The following is a 21,252-nucleotide window of genomic DNA, read 5'->3' as shown; positions in this document are numbered from 1 at the left end:
CAGCTCTACGTGTACATTTGCAGAGTCAGGACCTTGTGATGAATCCAAGTTGTGCCCATAAATGTTGTTTGACTTAATCAAGACAGTCAACATGGCTCAATTCTTTTGAAATCCCCCGAATGCTCTTGTGAAGGTCGACTAAAGCATTTGTGTATCCGACTAGTGTGTGTGCTGTGTGGAGAGCTCTTCTACATGTATAGAGATGCCACAGTACTGCATAAGAGATGGCTAGGATATAAAAGCTCGCCCCAAAACCTCTCACACTGAGTTCACTGTGCAATGTATATTACTATCATTGAGAAATAGCTCTAGATTTACAACCTGTCTCATGTCTTTGAAGTCTGTCATCTTTAAGCAAGCAAGGCCATGATTGCATAAAAGCAGACACTTTCTGTTACAAATCCTTTCCACCACTTAACCACACAATGGTTGAGTGATAAGGACACTCTCTATATAATCAACCAGACAGAAGACCTGAGAAAAGACAGTACTGTATAAACATTTTCCAAAAATCACATTTTGTCACTTTATACCAAAGGTTTCTTATCCTTGCTGTGGAAATATGCATCAGTTCTGCTCTCCAGTGGAAGCACATTCTATTATCAGTATTGATGTTTGATCAGTTTTGTGCTTTGGAGTACTTTGGACTGTTTTTTTTGAATGGAAGATCTTTTTGTTCTTCAAGCACACTATCGAAGGAAGCCGAGGTCTTTGGTACTCAAAATCTATATTTGTGGATTTTTCTTCTACAGTCTTTGTACACACCAGCAGTATCGTAGAGCAGTGTGCATCAAGGTCTAATAAATGGTGGGAAATACACAAACATTTACTGCCTGAGCTTTAGCAAGAGACTGCAGTCACAGCAGAGTTCACAGCAATTGAGTTAACTAAAAGACATTTAATTCAGGAGGAAATTCACTGCCGGGAAAGTCCTTGGAGGAAGGATTTCTTCCAAATCTGTGGTAAAACTCTGTGAATCTACAAAAGTATTCTTGGCTTAATAAGGTTTAATTTATACTATAGAAACGTTGGTTGCTTACAATTCTATCCATGTCGATTACTGTGGCAGACGGCACCACATTCAGCAGTGGAGAAATCTTGCATAGAATTGAAGCTGAAAAAAAACTTATTCCAACTTCAACAGAACACCAAACACACAACACAACTTGGTACCAGAGAGCAGCTCATGCTAAGGTCTTTTCCTTACCAAATGTAGGACAGCATAAGCAGCAGGGGACAGATGATGACAGCTTGAAGTACCTGCCAGTCGCCACAGAGGTATGCCACCATGGGCATCAGCAGCTGGCCACCCAAAACCACAAAACTAGCCACCATGGTCATGGAAAATCGCCATCCTGGCAGGCACAGCTCGATTCCTAGGAAAAAGAACAAAGAGTAGAGAGAAATACAGTGTGCTGTTATCTTCTGTCAGGGCCATAGATACAAAATGCATGATAACAAAGCAAATTTTTAAGATTTCTCATCAGTATGGCATGATCTGTTTGCACCAAGTCCAAACTTGTCATAGTAAATGGAGTTGACGGACAAGATACATGATTAAAGTGAAAGCTGGCACCATGTATGTATGCATATTAATTGTTATTACACTACCGCTCAAAAGTCTGGGGTCACCCACACAGTTTCTCATGAAAACTCATACCTTTATTTATGTGCTAACATAATTGCACAAGGGTTTTCTAATCATCAATGAGCCTTTCAACACCATTAGCTAACACAATGTAGCATTAGAACACAGGAGTGATGGTTGCTGGAAATGTTCCTCTGTACCCCTATGGAGATCTTCCATTGAAAATCAGCCGTTTCCAGCTCGAATAGTCATTTACCACATCAATAATGTCTGGACTGTAATTCTGATTAATTTAATGTTATCTTCATTTGGAGAAAAAAAAGATTTTCTTTCACAGATGAGGACATTTATAAGTGACCCCAAGCTTTAGAATGGTAGTGTATGTATTTGCATCCACTAAATACCAGGTGTACTCAGTGCATGCTTAGTTGCAAACTCTAAGCTTAAATTGCTAACACTGTCATGTTTATACTGTAGAGTAAATAAAGTCAAAATGGAATCTAGTCAACACATCTGACCAAACAATAGCTTGAGCTACATTTTAAATTACTCTGGATGAAACTAACACAATAGACCTCAAACCAAGTAATAGTCCAAGGATTTTTGACTGTGATGTGAGCACATATAAGTTACACCAATCGACCATGAAATTAAAAGTAGATGCTGACTGACTTATCAGGCTGCTATTATTGGCCTATCCCAGATACATCGATATGTGTGCCTAATTGGCCATATATACCCAGATATAAATACTTTCTTTGACAAAATGTAAAAAAAAAAATCATTCTTCAGTCATTTAGGAACACTATTATCACATAGTTTGACCAGCAGAGTTGCTCTTACTCTCTTGTCAATATTCCTCTCACATGTGGCAGAGCATGCGCCACAGCTAAGTAGAAGGTGTGCAGTCAAGTGGTGTCTTCATGGTAAGCCGCTGACATGTTTGAAAAATCCACATTGCTGGAAATTTACTACAAAATGAAATCATCAAAGGCCCCAAAAATCCAGTACAGGCTGGGCTCTATTTAAAACCATCTTCATATGTTTTAATACTTCGTTGGGCCTTCGTGTGTCACCAAAACAACATTAATGCATTAGGAGACCGACACAGGTCCCGTGGGGGAGTCCTGTGGTGTCTGGCACCGAGATGTTGTGAGCAGATCCTTTGGGATCTGTGGGTTAAAGAGGTTGGGTCTCTGTGGATTGGACTTGTTCTAGCGCATCAAGTGAATGCTTGATTATATTGGGATCTGGGGAGTTTGCGAGCCAGGTCAAGGCCTTAGGCTTTGGGTGGGCGCTATGTGCCAAAGTAACGCTCACATAAGTACCAGAAGCTGAAGTCTCAGAGCAGAACGTTAGATTGTAACAAGACAATCAGTGTGATACACTTTGCCTGTCAGTTTTGGCTTGAAACACACTATTTCTGATGCAAATACTAAATACTACATACCACACACCTAACACGTATGATAATGAATTAATAAACAGCTGGTGCAGCTTACTCCAGAAGTTTGACAAACAAATGATCTAAACAACAGCTGATTGTTATTCATGCTGAGAGAAATACACCAGAGGTGATGAGTCAACCAGCAAAACAGAACACATGTCTGATTAGGAGAGGCAGACAGGCCAGAACAAGGATCCTGACTTTAAGCTATCCTCAGCGAGTGATGTTCACGTAGTTCTGACGCACCACAGACTAATTTACAGAAAAGAAAACTGCTGTTCATTTACACTGACGCAATTAACACAAAGAAAAACTTTAAATGAAACACGAGTGGTGACAAGAATGCAGTGTGTGTCAATCAGATAAAATATTAATAATTCCAGCTTCCAAAATGTGAGAAATTGCAGGTTTTCTCTGTTTTAAGTTAGTTTAAATTAGAGGTTTTGGACATTTGGTTTCAAATTGTTGGGCTTTTTATTTTATTTGTTTTTTTTATTTTTTACATGTGATAGACTGGTGATGGGCAGTCCACAAAAAAATCACTATGTACACTTGTTGTTCTGAGACAGTAGAGAGACCAAAACAGTAGGCTGCTGTGAGGGTGAACTAACTAGAAAGAGGTTCCTTGTACTCATTTCTCCTCTATCAGAATGGCACTGATTCATTCACCCAGTCATTAGCATGCACACCACACTGGCAGCCAACAACCACAGACAGTCCAGCCCTTTAGTTACTGCAGCATAGAGGATAGGGTCACATAAAATCATAGATAGTGAGCACTCCTGTAATGCTGCTATTCCCACACCACTCAAATCTTCCGTCCTGCTCCATTCATTCCTTTTTATTATACAATGACCATTTTTTTTCTCTCTAATGGGTCTTTTCTGCTGCCCAGGAATGTGAACAGTCTCCAGATGGGCCTTTCAAGGTGACAGGGCCAGTATAATACAGTGGGTGTCAGCAGCCCCGCTTCATTCCAGTGGAAAAGACTGGAATTTCAATTAGGACTTGCCCCCCTCTGAGGACATGAATAATGCTCTCTGTTCACAGACACTATCGCAGCTGGAATGACAAAGCCAATGAGTGGAGAGCAGGGCGATGGGTGCAAGACCTGCTGAGTTTGAACCAACTAACCTCAAGACTCCTTCTCTGTGTGCTGCTGGGAGCAAAGCGCTGGTTCACTGGTTATGGACTGCATGGGATTTGAATTCTTCGGTTATGTATAAGAGGTCATGTGCACGGAACAGACCACTGCATTGTGACCGGAACAGTACATGGGGTGAGCTGTAGGTAAATTCTCACATACACTAAGATACATACAGCAGTACAAACTAGTATAATATTAACTGATATGGCAGTGAGGATATATAGAAAATTAAAATAGATTGGACTGCAGAATAAGGACCAGAGGCTGTGCAAAGGAGGCCTGAGCTCCTTACTCCTGCTGACCCTAATCCTCCACAACCCACTAGATCAGCATTCCCACAATGCTCTGCAGCAGCCCCTGTCCCACTGACATAAATCTGCCAATAACTAATCTAATGTCACATTTTTAAAAAAAATAACCAAAATTGAGAGTCTGGGGTGACAAAACAAGAGGGACAGATAAGAACAGACATATTTAAACACATTTGTACAAATACTGACAGCAGTGGATGTGGAAATTACATCATCAACGATCAGACAGATAGCCAATTAATGATGATAATCCACAAAGAAGCTTTGACTAGTTTGCTGACTTTAGCAATACAGGAATATGAATCACACTCTCTGGTACAAACCGCAGCAGCTCACTAGACTTCAGTCAAGTACACGGCACAGTGAAGGAGGCCCATTGTTTTACAAGTGAAAGAGATTGGCTGACCACTAAAGGCACTCAGTTCAGCCACTCCCTGTACCCACAGGCTAATGTCATGACCTTCTACTGGTCACATGAGGTCCTTGTGGCCCCATGCCATGATTTCTCCGTCTAATCCTGGCCTCTTGAGCCGCTCAGTATTATGATCATGATAAGAAGCCTGGGGTATTTTTCTAGGTTGAAAGAGTTTGGTTTTCTGTCATTAATTTTAATGGTGCAATTTATTTTTAGTAGCAGCTACAGCACTTGTGCGATACAAATCTGGACCTTACGTAGCTTCCTTGCAGGCGTCACAGGTGAAAATCTGGCATCCATCAGCCACGTTCCCTCTGTTGTCACGTTATTATCTAAATTATTTAAATCACCACCCGCTTCGCTGATTCACTGAGCAAATTAAAGCAGGCCTAGTATCTGCTCGTGAAAGGATGTTTGTTCCTGGTTATGAAACAATCAATCAAGTAAAGCTCTGCATGCGGGATTTCAAAAAAGAAAAGACATCAACTTCCTACATAGCTACCTACTTAGCCACATCTAATAAAAGTAGAGACAAAAATAAACAGTGGAGACAAAACATGGATGAGATCAACAACACAGATGTACAGTTGACACACATGTTATATCTCCGTATTTCTTAATTATAAAACTGTTCACTGGTCCTAGTAGTTGTTACCACAGCATTAGCGTCAACTGAAAATGGCAGGACAGACTGGCAGGACTGTACATCACTTATTCGTTTGGATTAGTTACAGCAGAGCAAAACAGATTACAGATTCATCCACTATAAAAAATGAACTAAGATGGACACAGCGTTTGGCTGCGTTAGTGGTACTCATCTAAGAATCCACAAGTTCTGGCCAATCCTGTACCACACAGAAAGTTGCAGCGTCTCTGCTAAAGAGATAAATGCAGTATGTCCAAATGAAATTCCCTCTGAAAGTTTCAAAATGGTCAGTAGTTTGCACAATGTGTCATTTGACTACATCAGACGCATCAAACCAGGGGCCCCATGTGCCCGGTATCGAAGCAATAGTTGTGTTTCACTAAAAAATTGCTAATTTTGTAATGGATCAAAGCCACATTTTGAAATTCTGCTACTGTAGGGCCAGTGGTTCACTTTCACCTTTAAACTGGCGGTCTACATGAGGCTCAGCTAGACTGGGTTGGTGTGACACTCACTGCATTATTAATGCATTTAAAGGTTCCAAAACCTTCAAAGCTGTGGTCACAGATGGAAATGCTTTGTGAGATCAAACTCAACTCAAGCATGTGCAAAGCTGCTCATGAGCTTTTGCAGTGCTTCTTCTGACTGACAGGCCAGTGCTGCACTGTCAGCAAACAGCATTACCCTGATTAGGGCTCAATGAACCTTGGTCTTTATCTACAATTCCTGCACATCGGACAGTTTTTTGCGTTAAGGCAAGTGGAACCTCAGTGGAAAAAAGTGACGACACAGAAGAAGACATAACGCTGCATAGGGGTAGAGTCCACAGGCCTGTGTAACCCCCTCTGTCAAACTGACCACGTGATAAAAAAGGACACGTCGCCAAACGTCAGATGATGCTCTGAAGAAGACAGAAGAGGCTGTCGAATAATGTCAGCAAGGCAATACAACTTTTCTGAATTGTCGGTTTAAATAAGCAACACTGTCGTATACTGTGTAACCCACAGTTAGTCAGGAAAGTCTCAGAGAACAGGACACATTGATCCTGAAGTGCCCTTCAAATTTCAGTAGAAGATAATCATCTGATGAGCCTTGACAGAAAGCCAATGCACTGGTAGAGCATCAAGATAGTTACGCTGACTTGGTCAAAGACCTTTGTCAGGTCAGTTAAAGCCAACATAGAATAGTCTTCCCTGCTCAAAGACATTTGTTTCAGCCGGTGCAGTTAGAGGATCCTACTGATGGTAGATAATTGAGATTTTGGGAGAACAAATCGCAGTTTATTTACAATTACTCTGGTAAATAAAGCATTCCTTTTTTCCCCCACTCTTCTTTTTCTATATATTATAAATAAGCCATGATATGTTAGCCCTCAAACATTCTGACTTATCCTCTTCGCTCTCTTGCCCTAAGCACCGAAAAGGGGCTATTGACTAAGAATAAGGTCAAACTCATTGATTAGTCTCTTATCTGGAGCTACAGAGAATACCAACTAGTCCAAATTGGCCACAGGCACTTTTCCCTTTGATCTAGCGGAGATTCTTCGCAATCAGGTCAGTAAAACACCACCAGGAGAATATTTTCTTTCAGTAGTGTTTGTGTGTTCGTTTGGTCTGACTAGCTCAGCGCTGCTATTCTCCCACAGTCAGAAAGATCAGCATAAAACAACTTATTGGCTCTAGAGGTACTTCTTAGGTTCGTCACATAAAGGCCCAACACAACGGCTTCCTCAGTCTGACCAAAGAAGAACAGAAACTGCATTCATTATTTTTCCACACTCATCAAAAGACAGTACAAAGGTTGCTCGTACTGATTTGGCCAATCACTGAACTTCACTCAGGAATTCGTAGTGTGAGATAACTTAAGATTATGTCATGCAACGCGGCTCACAAACCACAAGGATTAAAAGTTATTTCCACCAAGTAGAACATGGTGATTAGGTCATTCAGTCTGCTACTAAACTGTCCTCACAATAAAATAAAAAAAGTAGGACATGTACATCTTTCTCAACTAACATGTGCAGAGTAATGTTTTAGCAGAGGAAGCTGGCCGAGCAACACAAAATGCAAGCTCTGCACAAAAGGGAACTTTAACCCTGTTCAGAGGGGAAAAAAGACTGAGTCTGCACCTTAACCCATTTATCAGGAGACAGCCAGAGCCGATTGTGGGGGAAGAATGAGCACAGTTCAACCTGGATTTCATGGAAAATACTTTTCTTTGGGTGAAAAACCATTTGTACTCTGCACACAGTCCCACAGTTTGAATCTCACTCTGCCTCTACGGATGTTTCACCATCCTTTTCGTTTATTCTGCTCATTCTTACCAGCCAGAATGAGTAAAAAGTTGCATTAGCAGGATGTGTCTGATGGCGGTACGATATCTCTGCAGTGGTGTGAGGCAGACCAGGCTGCCATATGGTAGGAAATGAAAAGCTTCTGTCTTCCGAGTCTAGATCTGGCTCACACTTCCCAGGTTAGGCTGGATAGAGCGATATTCATCAGCAGTGTACACACAAACAGTTTTAATGCGGAGAGCGAGGCAGGTAGGGAGAGGAGGCAGGCCAACAAAGAGCGCTGTCTGCCAGACAGCACAAAAGAACGAGAATCCGACACTGACACAAAGGAAGCCATTTATACAGATAAAAACCACACACAGCTTCTATTTTTCTGTGCTGCCCCTTGAGCCTCATCTGTGCACAGAGAGATTAATGCCCGAGGTAAGAGGAGGGCACCACCGAGAGAAATCACCTCATTACAGCCGGCAGAGGAGCGGTGAAGAAGACAAGGCCAGCGTGGCCCGGCTAACCTGACAAAACAGCATAGCACTGCAGCAGGGGGTGAACATGACCGATGATCCTGTCTGAACACAGGAGCATTACTCCACTGTCAAAAGGAAGGAAACATGCGCACGGACAGCTGGTGGGACAAACAGGGACATATGAAATCTCATAGAGGACAGATGAAACTGGACGAAATATTTGGTTTTGGTTTTGCATACAGAGTATGATTCCTCAAAAAGAGGAAAATCTGTACAACTTCTTAGATGTGCTCCAGTTTTTAAAGGTTTTCACACATTCTTAAGAATGTTACAAATTGAGGATTTTTCAAATATCGCGTAGAAGTGGCTTTAACCCTTTAAGATGTACCATTGTGTAAGTCCGCCAGGACATATTCTTACATTTTTACATGCTGTAGTGCCATTTTTTAGAGCATTTTACATCAAAATAACCCTTATATTCCAAGTTTCAATAGTGTGTATTGACTTATGTCTTAACTACTACAATAAATTGCTTAAAAATGCAATAAACCTTAAAAAATGAAAATTGTTTTTATTTTTTTCACATATATTTAAATACAGAAATTGCATAGCTATAACCCTCAAATTTGCAAATGTAAGAAAGTTGCACAATACCCTTTGGAACCACAGGAAATTTATTTGTAGTCTGTACATAACTTGTTTTCTGAGAGGTGGTCAGTTTTGTAATCTGAAAAAAATAACAAAAACAAATAACAGAGGAAAATTTGAGCTTATGAAAGATTTTTGTTATGTGCGCTTTAATGTGTATTTTTACAAACCCTCACTGAAACGAAAAAGTGCTCTGAGATCTGGTGAATGTGTGAAATGTTAGTCTTACTCCCGAGATTTTATATGCAAAAAGAATGATGGATCTCTTATCTGGTTTCAAATCTACCGCCAATCAAAAATCAATATGCAAATCGTAACACCGGCGCCACGTTGGGTTCTTAAGGGTTAATTTCACGTGTACAATGGTCACAATAGCATCAAACTGCCAGAATGAAGTGTAATGTTGCAATACTTTTATACTCCTTACTTAACTAATTTAATACACTGACACTAAAGTCAGTTAAATTATAACTTGAACACACATTAAAACATTTTATACTACATAATGTGACCTCCCGCTATAATGTCACCATCACCATATCAGGCACTTTCCTCCCCTGTCCTGCTAGTAAAATATAGTCCTCCACTTGCACCTGTGTACATATTTACTAGCGTACATGCACAAAAGGAGCGACAGCAAACACTATCCTCACAATGATTACAGTCTCCAGGCGTTTCAGCAGCAATATTACTGTGTTGATACAAATACAATGTGTTTTTCTCCCCCCAAGAAACTACACTTGCTTACATTTGGCCGTCTGACATTTTTTGCTCCCTTTTAATCTCTCATGTTCTCTCTCTTCTTGTCTTGCATTTTCTCTCCCAGGCATGACAAATTTCCATAAGCGGGGCCTGGAATTAGATAAAATCCAAACCTCTCAGGACAACACAAACAATGACTCTACGCATCAGCACAGAACTGAAGCATCTTGGAAAACTGGGCCTTTTCGGCGCAGGATGAGGCCGTTTTATTGGCATTTTGTGGTGCATTTAACAGATGAGTACTTTCAGTTGGACGTTAATGCTAAATTTACTAGCCATCTGCTGTCACGTACAAAAACGTTGTTTGTGTGATCCAGTGAGTTTGAAAGCATCATTTATGTAACCATGATCTCAATGACAAACAGAATTTGTCACTATCTTGTTGAGAAATCTGATTACTTCATTTCTGTAACTTTAAATTCTCAGCAGAGGAAAAGAGCCATATGCTCCCATCAAGCTATATCAACATTATAGGAACCAAGTGTTTGCTAAGGGCTAACAACAATGTATTATGAAATATTCATTGGTCAGTTTAAGCTACAACAGTCCATTTGTAAATATCCAGAGAAGGGAACTAACACATCAAGCCAACATGGAATACAATTTTCAGCAAAGAAGGGAAAAAAAAATCATAATAACCACAATCTGAAGGATGATTGGTGAGTGTCATCCACCACCAACCTCCTTAAAAAGACAACTTCTGTCTTCTGCGTCACACAGAGCAGTCATGAACATTCATGTCAAAGGTTGCAGATGGAAAAGTCATAAAGAATCATGTGGTTTCTGCCTCAGTCTTTCATTTTATGTGCTGTATCTCACCCTACAAAGCCTTTGTCCCACACACACCCAAGACATGTAAAGGCACGCCGCCTCTGATGCAGACGTCGAAAAGGACCAAGTGCTCCACTTATGATGCATTTAGAGACATGCTCTTTTCCTGCACTGCAAGGTGAAGTAAACATCCTGCCTTTGGACCACATTAAGAGTTGATGCAGGAAAATTAAAGGTAGAAGAAGAAAAAAACCCACAAAGTTCACATGTATCAACGCCTGATCATCGACCTTCACTTTTCATTTTCACAGGGCTCCTGCACAATCGCAGCGTCTCTCGGGCTGATCACAAAATCCTCACACAGCACGGCCAGATAGCATGACTCAGCTGGCTGATATGTCGTGTGTGTTTGCCAGTGGGGGCCGGGGGGAGGCGAGGGAGGGGTTGGGTGTTTACTGTAAAAATGCATTAGCGAGCAGCACGGTGATGCTGAGCTACACTATAGGAGCGCTGTGATGCTAAAAAAGCTAGCGCACGCTGATGGAGCGCTGTGGTATAAATAGCAGCGCTGCATCGGGTGACTTTCTATAGCTATCAGCTTTGCTATTCGGCTGTTGTATTTGGGAGCCGACATTCTGCACATCAGTGAGAGATGCATTAACCTGGCTGATACATGAAAAGGCTTAATGTTAATACACAGAAACACTTCATTTTCACTTGCGGTGGGTGTGTAATTGTATCACCCGGGATCACAGTCAAGCACTTTTCAGACATGAAAAATCTCCGTCCGCCTGAGCAATTTCCACATTCCTCTCAGTCTGTTTATTTATTGTCCTCCTTGCTGGTCCCTGTTCTCTCCCCTCGTCTGAAACCACCCCACCGCCACCAATTCTTCTGTCTCTCTGTGAGGCAGTTAGCGTCAGGAGCCGTATAGGTGTCACATCGCATCAGCCGCTTGGGCCCTGCAATGGGCCCCGACTTCGACAGGCCAGCCAGGTGGAACAGATAGTAGCTGTGCACAAATTGCTCCACAGTCTTAAAAGAGGCTCAGCCATATCCTCCAACCTCGATGGATTTGCTGATTGATGCCTCAGGGACAAAATGAAAGAACATACAGGAGGTCAGGAAGGTCTACATTAATATTTTTGTGAGGAAACTGTCGACTTAATTAAGCGAAGGGATTGCGGATGCCATATTTCTTTCTAGAGTGGAATTTTTGGTATGCAATGGTGCAAAGTCTCCAGGATGCATGAAATAAGACTTAATGAGACAGGGATTCATGAGACGGGGGGATAAGTGTAATGTCTCCAGTGCATTAGTGTAATGTCTCCAGTGCAAACAGTGGGATTTAGTTTTGGCTTTTCTTCGTAAGCAGAGTCAAACAAAGCAAGCCACAAAGGAAGGTCATGTGGTTTTCAATGCTACACGCTGAGTGACTGACAGAGCTGCAAGACCACAATGGATATTAGCTTTAGCTAAACTCTTAGCATGTAGCTCACTGAAATGCAATAAATTCTCTAAACAGGACGCCTTGAAATAAAACGATTGATTCTCTTCAGTAATGTGTTATTGAACGACTGTGTTCTTACTCCTGGAGCAGCTCTGGTGTAGTTGTGTCAATACACAGCGGCTGCAGGGCAAATATCATGTGACACATGATTAGAAATAAGGGTGGCAGTATTGCAACACAAAGCTCACACATATGTCTGTCCAACTAGGCAACAGTACTGCAGCAACACTGACACGACAGAATGCCCAAAGAGGAGTTTAGCAAAAACAGCGAGGCTGCCGATGTTATGGAATTAGTTGGATTATTATTTCATGAATAAGTACGGGCTATAATGCCACAGCGGCAAGGAAGGAATATATTTCATTCATTGGATGACAACTTTGTGCTTGACTGCTCACTTTTACTTGTAAATGAAGAATTTGTGGTCTGAATTATAATTACCGCCTGAAGCAAGGAACTGTGAAGATCCTGTGTTTACTCTTGATGCAAATGGATCAAAAGGGGGTTATCTATTCAGTTTCCTGAAAACTTCTGGGCTTCACACGACACATTTCAACACAGGCACTACCTCTAGGGTTAGTTTTCTATAAAGCCATAGAAACTTTAAACCCAATGTTGTTGGTATTCTTGGCAAATTCTAGGCCTCTGAACCACTTCTCATCCACAGAGCTACTTGAGCATGATTGCAGAGGGTAAAGTGTTGCATTTACCATTGATAAGGAATCTGAATATACACTACTGTTTAAAAGTTTGGGGTCGCTTAGAAATGTCCTTACTATTGAAAGAAAAGCTTTTTTTCAATGAAGACAACATTAAATTAATCAGAAATACAGTCTAGACATTGTTAATGTGATAAATGACTATTCTAGCTGGAAATGGCTGATTTCAATGGAATACACACGTGGACAAAATTGTTGGTACCCCTCAGTTAAAGAAGGAAAAACCCACAATTCTCACTGAAATCACTTGAAACTCACAAAAGTAACAATAAATAAAAATTTATTGAAAATTAAATAATCAAAAACAGCCATTACTTTTGAATTGTTGATTAACATAATTATTTAAAAAAACAAACTAATGAAACAGGCCTGGACAAAAATGATGGTACCTCTATAAAAGATTGAAAACTATTTGACCAGAGTGACATGATTAACTCAGGTGTGTCATTTAATTGACATCACAGGTGTTTCCAAACTCATAATCAGTCAGTCTGCCTATTTAAAGGGAGACAAGTAGTCACCCTGCTGTTTGGTGAAAAGGTGTGTACCACACTGAACATGGACAACAGAAAGCGAAGGAGAGAATTGTCCCAGGACATCCGAAAAAAATTTATAGACAAACATCTTAAAGGTAAAGGCTATAAGACCATCTCTAAACAGCTTGAAGTTCCTGTGACAACAGTGGCTCATATTATTCAGAAGTTCAAGACCCACGGGACAGTAGCCAACCTCCCTGGACGTGGCCGCAAGAGGAAAATTGATGACAAATTGAAGAGACGGATCGTTGGAATTGTATCCAAAGAGCCCAGAGCAACCTCCAAAGAAATTAAAGGTGAACTCCAAGGCCAAGGTACATCAGTGTCAGATCGCACCATTCGTCGTTGTTTGAGCCAAAGTGGACTTCATGGGAGACGACCAAGGAGGACACCACTGCTGAAAAAAACTCATAAAAAAGCCAGACTGGAATTTGCAAAAATGCATGTTGACAAGCCACAAAGCTTCTGGGAGAATGTCCTTTGGACAGATGAGACCAAACTGGAGCTTTTTGGTAAGGCACATCAACTCTATGTTCATAGACTCAAAAACCAAGCATACGAAGAAAAGAACACTGTCCCTACGGTGAAACATGGAGGAGGCTCAGTAATGTTTTGGGGCTGCTTTGCTGCATCTGGCACAGGGTGTCTTGAAAGTGTGCAAGGTACGATGAAATCTGAAGACTATCAAGGCATTCTGGAGAGAAATGTGCTGCCTAGTGTCAGAAAGCTTGGTCTCAGTCGCAGGTCATGGGTCTTCCAACAGGACAACCATCCAAAACACACAGCCAAAAACACCCAAGAATGGCTGAGAGAAAAGCGTTGGACTATTGTAAAGTGGCCTTCTATGAGCCCAGATCTCAATCCCATTGAACATATGTGGAAGGAGCTGAAACATGCCATTTGGAGAAGACACCCATCAAACCTGAGACAACTGGAGCTGTTTGCTCATGAGGAGTGGGCCAAAATACCTGTTGACAGCTGCAGAACGCTCATTGACAAATACAGAAATCGTTTAATTGCAGTGATTGCCTCAAAAGGTTGTGCAACAAAATATTAAGTTATGGGTACCATCATTTTTGTCCAGCCCTATTTCATTAGTTTGTTTTTTTAAATAACTATGTTAATCAACAATTCAAAAGTGATGGCTGATTTTGATTATTTAATTTTCAATAAATTTTTATTTATTGCTACTTTTGTGAGTTTCAAGTGATTTCAGTGAGAATTGTGGGTTTTTCCTTCTTTAACTGAGGGGTACCAACAATTTTGTCCACGTGTGTATGTACATAGGGGCACAGAGGAACATTTCCAGCAGCCATCGCTCCTGTGTTCTAATGCTACATTGTGTTAGCTAATGGTGCTGAAAGGCTAATTGATGATCAGAAAACCCTTGTGCAATTATGTTAGCACATGAATAAAAGTGTGAGTTTTCAAGGAAAACATGAAATCATCTGGGTGACACCAAATTTTTGAATGGTAATATAGAAAAAAAAAAAGGACAAAATCCCAGCACAATCATGACCACTTCATTAAAGTAAATGAAGTGGTCTTGTAAGGCACTGTATGTTGTAGGCTGTGGACTATATGTCGGAATGAAAATGCAAAGAATATTCAAATAGGACAGAGAATGGTAGAGCAGAAGGCAGTGAAGGAGGATGAACACACAGAGAGCTGAAATGGAATAACATAGAAGGACTTTAAAGTGGGAGAGACATAAGGGGAAGACATCTTTACTTTGACTCACAGAAATTTGCACTTCAAGACTTACATAGACTTAATAAGGTATGTAGTCCTGCTACATTATTGCAACTTTGCTAAAGCAATCAGCAGAAAAACAAACATGTCCTTTTCATCTATCCGAATGGTCAGCTGCTCTGGATTCTAACTGTTAAAGAAGTGCATAATTAATCTTTTCACACTTTCTTATATCTGACTTATGAGAACAGCAAGCTGTTTTCTTCATTGCATCATGCAGAACAAATGTAAGATGAATCCTCTACAATGGCTGATGTATTAAGTGGGTGGATTTGTGTACATCAAGATAACAGAGGCATAAACTCAGGAACACAATATAAAGTCTGAATTGTACAATGAAATGATGCTACACCTATATTTCCCAACTGAATGAATCAACCATTTATTTCCAATATCAAGCATTGTATTTTTTCTTTTGACTGAACTTTACAAACTGAATACTACTTTTTTACAGAACCAAAAAAATTAATTGCGCTACATTTGTAAATGTAGAAAAATGTTGACTAAATTGTTGTGCAATAATATAACGCCACCTCCTACTGCGCTCCAATCCTCAGGCTGAGAACCACTGATTTATTGAACCATAAACTGTAGTCTAATGTGAAAACAATGGATGCAGATGTCAACTTCATTTAAGTTTGATAAGACACCATACCGCACAGTTCAACTACAACCCTTCTCCTCCTCCTGCCCCACCGTCGCTGCTTTGTCTCATGAGCGCGCCTTTACAGTCCTATTTTGGGTGTGCGGTAAAGCTTTTCAAGATATACAGTGTGGAGTAAATTAGAATGACAAGGACACTGAGGGTTCCGTCCTTCATCATCTCATCCCTCGCTCTCTCCCTCTCACCCTCCCTTCCCCAGCGTCCCCTCGAACTGGTCAATTACTGTGGCCAAAGAGGCTTTTAAGGATCCATCGCCGAGACCACAATGTTCATCAACAGCGATGCCAATTACCAGGATGCTATCAAAAAGTCCCCTCCCGCCCATTCTTTGCAACTAGCACAGCATTTGCACACAACTAATTACTGAAACCTTTACTGTCTAGAGAGAAGGTCATATCAACAGATAGGATTCATCTCCACAAACATTACGCTCTCCACCGCCTCTTCCTGCAGCGACGGGTGAAACTGTGGTAAAGACAAGTTACCACGGCACCCCCAGCCCTTTCAGTCGTTATTTGATTATTGATTAGCCGTAACGATAGGACCATACGCCCTCTTTTGCCCAAACATGTCCCCTTTTGAGAGGCTGTCCGGCCTGTCCGGCCGGCGTTTATAAAGTCCTTCAAATGTCTGGGTTTTTGATCTTGCCTAGCTTGAGCGCGTCACAGACCGGTGCATTTATCATTCACGTTGAATGGTTCCTTTGGAAACACGCTCTGAGAGGCGGAGTTTGAGCTGAACCCCGGAACGTGTATTAATCATTCACAAAGCAGTACAGGGGCGCTCCACACTCACTCACTCCTCGCAGGTTGACAGGCAGGTAGGCACACTGCGAGAGAACACTCGAACCGAAAGAAAATACCGAAACGCAAATGTCATTTCACTGATGAAATGCGAAAAAAGTACCCCTGTTTTTGTCCGGGTCGTGTCAAATGGGAGGCAGAATGTACAGTCTGCAAAGCTGGGACTTATGTCTCTGTAGCTAATAAGAGAAGGAAAAAGAAAGATACAAAGGACTGTTGACTTGAGGCATTATTTCTATATTTTTTTAATTTGCCATTAGACACATTATTTTGAAGAATGGGCTAACTGAACATTGAAGAATAGGCTACCTCTCTTTTTTCTTTGTTTAATATTTTGAGGCATTATTTCTATTTTTACATAATTGATAATTGGGAGGTTATTTTGAAGAATGGTACTCCACCTCACTTTTCCTAACTAAGGTGTAAGTGTCAGACTTAAGAGAGATGATTATTTCTTATTTTGTTAAACATCTGAATACATGTGTTCCTACACAACTTGAGTCAATAACTATTAAAGACTAGAGCATGCCATATTTGTATGTGACTGATTATATTGTTTAGGAGAATTGCTTTAATTTAATAAATATATTATTAATAAAGCAACTGTTTGTGTGTGTTTTGGGCTATTTTTCTGTATATCCAGGTAAAGTGTTCTTTTCTGCGGATTTCAGAACATCTGTTTAACTGAGTTTGAAGCACAGAAAGCCCCTTGACCCACGGAAAACCCCTAAAAATGGGGGGGGGGGACTGAAAATTTTTCGCGCGCGAGCTGGAAGTGTGTCCTCTTTTCAGAAAAACAGAATATGGTCACCCTACGTAACGAGGATTAAAATCTCAAGATAAGACGCATGCTGGTGCACCTAAATGAAAACGAAAGAGTTCAACATAGGGGTAAGCGCAGTGGCAGTTCCTCTGTAATGAGAATTTATCCCAACAAAGGCATCTAGTTTAATAAATGTTAAGGGGTCACTGCAACACAATTACTCTTCTTCTAGCCGAATGCTGTCCTCAGCCAGAGAGTAGGATTAAAGTAGAATAGCTTTTTGATTTGGTATGTCAGGTTGTTAGTGAGAACAGTAACAGTGGGAGGATACTAAGAATTAGGAGAGGGACAAAATTCATACCAAACTATTTAATACCACACCTTTTTCAGGAGAAGCCTTCAGTTAGAGGTGGAATGTATGAAGCATCCAGGCTTTGAAATGCAAATTGTGTCATAACATGTAATATTTTGATTTAATAATGTAAATAGATGATGAAATAGAATTGGCTTTAAAAGAGAACTTTGAACGTGCAAACAAGAGTTGCTCTTACTTCATTGAAATAGAGCCAAGTCCCAAAACAAACCAGTTTCACCAACTGGCAACCAAGCCGCTATCGTTAAAGTTTCCGTTTATTGCATTCCAAGAGACAGGCCTCTGTCATTTCTGTAGTGCTGCTGTGACAACTTCCCAACGGCACAACTGCTCAGTGCAAAGCCAGACTTAAATGCCACCTAAAAGGAACTAATCAAAATGTCTGTGCTTATTGAAAAGCCAAGTTTATCAGCGGCACCAAAGACGTTCTGGACATTAAGGTATTAGGCAAAAAAAATCAATGCTCATGTTCGCTACACACAAATACAGAGTCCAGGAATTATTCATTTAACACTACATACAAGTTGTTTTCAAAAGTCAATGCCTTAAACTGCTCCCCTGATCAGTAATTTTCTATTCATAGGCCAGCAACAATGACTACAAATGGCCTTTCTGTCAAGATTTTAATTTCTGAACAAGCTAAAGCAACACGCATGTCGTCTATACATACGGTGCACTTTTTTTTTAAATTATAAAGAAAGATGAATAACCTGCGTGTCTGTTTGCTGTAACACACACTATATTGACAAAAGTACTGGGACACTCCTTCAAATAACTGAATTCAGGTGTTCCAACCACTTCCATGGCCACAGGACATTTATTCACAAACATCTGAGAAAGAATGAGTCACTCTCAAGAGCTCGGTGAATTCAAGTGTGGTAGCCGGATAGGTTGCCACCTGTGCCAGTTATTCCATTCCTGATATTTTCTCTATACTAAATATTTCATGGTTAATTGTTAGTGGTATTGTAACAAAGTGGAAACACTTGGGAACAACAGCAACTCAGAGAAAAAAAATATTATGGAGCGGGGTCAGTGGATGCTGTTGGATGTCGACAACTTTCTGCTGAGTCATTAGCTACAGACCTCCAAACTTCATGAGGCCTCAGATTAGCTCAAGGCAGTGAGCAGAGAGCTTCATGGGTTTCCGTGGCCGAGCAGCTGCGTCCAAGCCTTACATCACCAAGCACAATGTAAAGCATCGGATTTGCCCCTTCCTGTTCCAACATGAATGCTCACCAGTGCATGAAGCAAGGTGAATGAAGATATGGATGAGTGAGTTTGGTGTGGAAGAACTTGAGTGGCCTGCAGAGTCCTGACCTCAACCCAGCAGAACACCTTTGGAATGAATTTGAGCAAAGACTGAGAGTCGGGCCTGGAAGAAAGGTCAAAAATTCCCATAAACACACTCTAAACTAGGGCTGCACAGTGGAGTAGTGGTTGGCACCTTCGCCTTGCAGCAAGAAGATCCCCGGTTCAAATCCCAGGGTGGGCCTGGGTTCTTACTGCATGGAGTTTGCATGTTCTCCCTGTGCATGCGTGGGTTTTCTCCGGGCACTCCAGCTTCCTCCCACAGTCCAAAAATATGCTGAGGTTGATTGATTGATTGCTGAGGTGTGAATGTGATTGTGATTGTTCGTCGATATGTGTAGCCCTGCGACAGACTGACGACCTGTCCAGGGTGTCCACTGCCTTCACCCAAGTCAGCTGGGATAGGCTCCAGCACCCCCCATGACCCTAGTGAGGATAAAGCGGTGTATAGAGAATGGATGGATGGATGGACACTCTAAAATTTGTGAAAAGCCTTCCCAGAAGAATTGAAGTTGTTGCAGGTCTAAAGCAAAATGATGTGGTTTCTTCAGTAGACTGAGCTTAGAATTTGTGTGCATAGTCTCTGAAATAAAAAATACAACAAACAAAACTCTAATGAGGGTAAACTAACATGAGAAAATTATTTGCTACCAATCCATGCATGAGTTCGAGCAGGTTATGTTTTTGAATGTGCTATTTTTCATTAGCATTGGCTCCTTGTTTATGTCCTGTTATCCGCTTTGCCGTCCAAAAAAACACTACTGGTATTTTCTGATATTTTTTCATTGGCTGAACTGCACATTTTTCTCTAATAATTTCATCATGAGGGCAAGGTTCACATTCGGGTGAGCTGCCCACACCTGTCGACAGCTCAGGTTTAGAGTGTCATGCTCTTAACTGGATTTGGGTAGCCAGTGTTTTGTTTGCCAATCATATAAATGAGCTTCTCCCAAAGCTTTTTCTCTAATAGATTGCTGACTTTTTTGAGGGACCTGCTAGCTTGAGCCTCAGTCTGCAAGCCTTAATTCATGCATCCCACGTCCTGCTTGTCATAACGAGGCACTGAATGAGGAGATTCTCGGTCATCTACACCATTATAATCCATCATTAAAAGAGCTGCAACTGAAGTAGGCGCTGCAGGACTTTAGAGGTGCTCTGGTTTGTTCATGGTTTCCACTGATGGTCCCCAAACATAGTGGAAAGTTTTAAATCCGTCTGAAACCCAGTGTTACATCCGCCCACTGTGCTCGGCACAGGTCTCGAATAATCATGTTGACACGGTTATGCAGCCCAATCTCCAACTAGCTGCCATATCCTGTATCAAGTGCAAAGTCACAGCCAGCCTTTCACAAAAATCCACAGCAGCTCCAAGGATTTTTCTGTGTTTACATAGGGGGAAATACAAAGCGCAGACCAATATGTGCCTATTGTAGCATGGCAAGAGCTCTGTGCACATGGACACAGAGGGCATGAAGTGGCATTTAGCTACATGTATGTTATCATGTACAGTATGTAGCCATCACCTGCATGTTTGACCAGCTTCACAGTTAGCTGTCTAATTAGTTTAATTTCGTGCAACAAAGCTGCTCACTGGTTAATGAGCCTGCCCTTGATTTTCTTCATTGTAAAATTTGCCAACAAAAACAACAAATAACTGCTGATTTACTTACTGAGGACGTAGAGAGAAAGGGTGATCCCTGCCAGGCAAAAGCCCTCGAAGAAACGCAAGGTGCTGAACATGGGCACGTTGACAGAAAACGCCACAGTCAGACCGAACACTAGCATGAAGAGCACCGATATGATGAGCACTGGGTGGCGGCCAAACCTACAGAGCAAGGGAAAAGCATAAAATGACAGTTGGAATATGGCAAACAGTTTTTAATCACCTGACAATGAGGGTTGGCATGAAAAGCTTACCAGTCAGCAAGTATTCCAAACACCAGGTACCCAAAGATGGATCCCACCAAGAGAGAGAACTTTGCAATATGGACTTTCCATGCTGAGTCACACACCAGACTCCACTGTAGAGACAAACAAGCGCAGGCATTAGTTCCAAGAAAATGATGCTGGGTAAATAACGTTGAGGTTAGAGATCAATTTGATTTTCGAGGACGGCACATTTTATCTCTTTTTACCACTTAAAACACATTGATATGTGAGAAGGCAACAGACGGGCTTCCTGGTGTTTGGTGTGCAGGAACATCCTATTTCTCAGACAATTATCTTTCATTCATTAATTATTCCAAACAAGTCGTTGATTTTCGAGCTCAATAATCGTATCAAACAGAGCACCTCTGAACAAACTAGTATTTATTCAGTGATGCAACTG

General features: G+C 41.2%; 1 protein-coding gene across 1 annotated transcript in view; it reads right to left on the bottom strand.

Moving 5' to 3' along the window:
* The window catches only part of LOC110966657 (solute carrier family 22 member 23-like), a 46,239-nt gene that overhangs the window by 15,889 nt on the left and 9,098 nt on the right, over positions 1–21,252 (bottom strand). Inside the window, exons 2-4 of the mRNA XM_051953224.1 lie at positions 20,841–20,944; positions 20,594–20,748; positions 1,208–1,376 (exon numbers count right to left, since the gene is read on the bottom strand). Of these exons, the coding sequence (XP_051809184.1) occupies positions 1,208–1,376; positions 20,594–20,748; positions 20,841–20,944 (428 nt within the window). The remainder of the gene's footprint in view (positions 1–1,207; positions 1,377–20,593; positions 20,749–20,840; positions 20,945–21,252) is intronic.

The sequence above is a fragment of the Acanthochromis polyacanthus genome, chromosome 9, assembly GCF_021347895.1.
Source record: "Acanthochromis polyacanthus isolate Apoly-LR-REF ecotype Palm Island chromosome 9, KAUST_Apoly_ChrSc, whole genome shotgun sequence".
NCBI classification, from domain to species: domain Eukaryota; kingdom Metazoa; phylum Chordata; class Actinopteri; family Pomacentridae; genus Acanthochromis; species Acanthochromis polyacanthus.
This window is presented reverse-complemented; position numbering and strand designations above follow the sequence as displayed.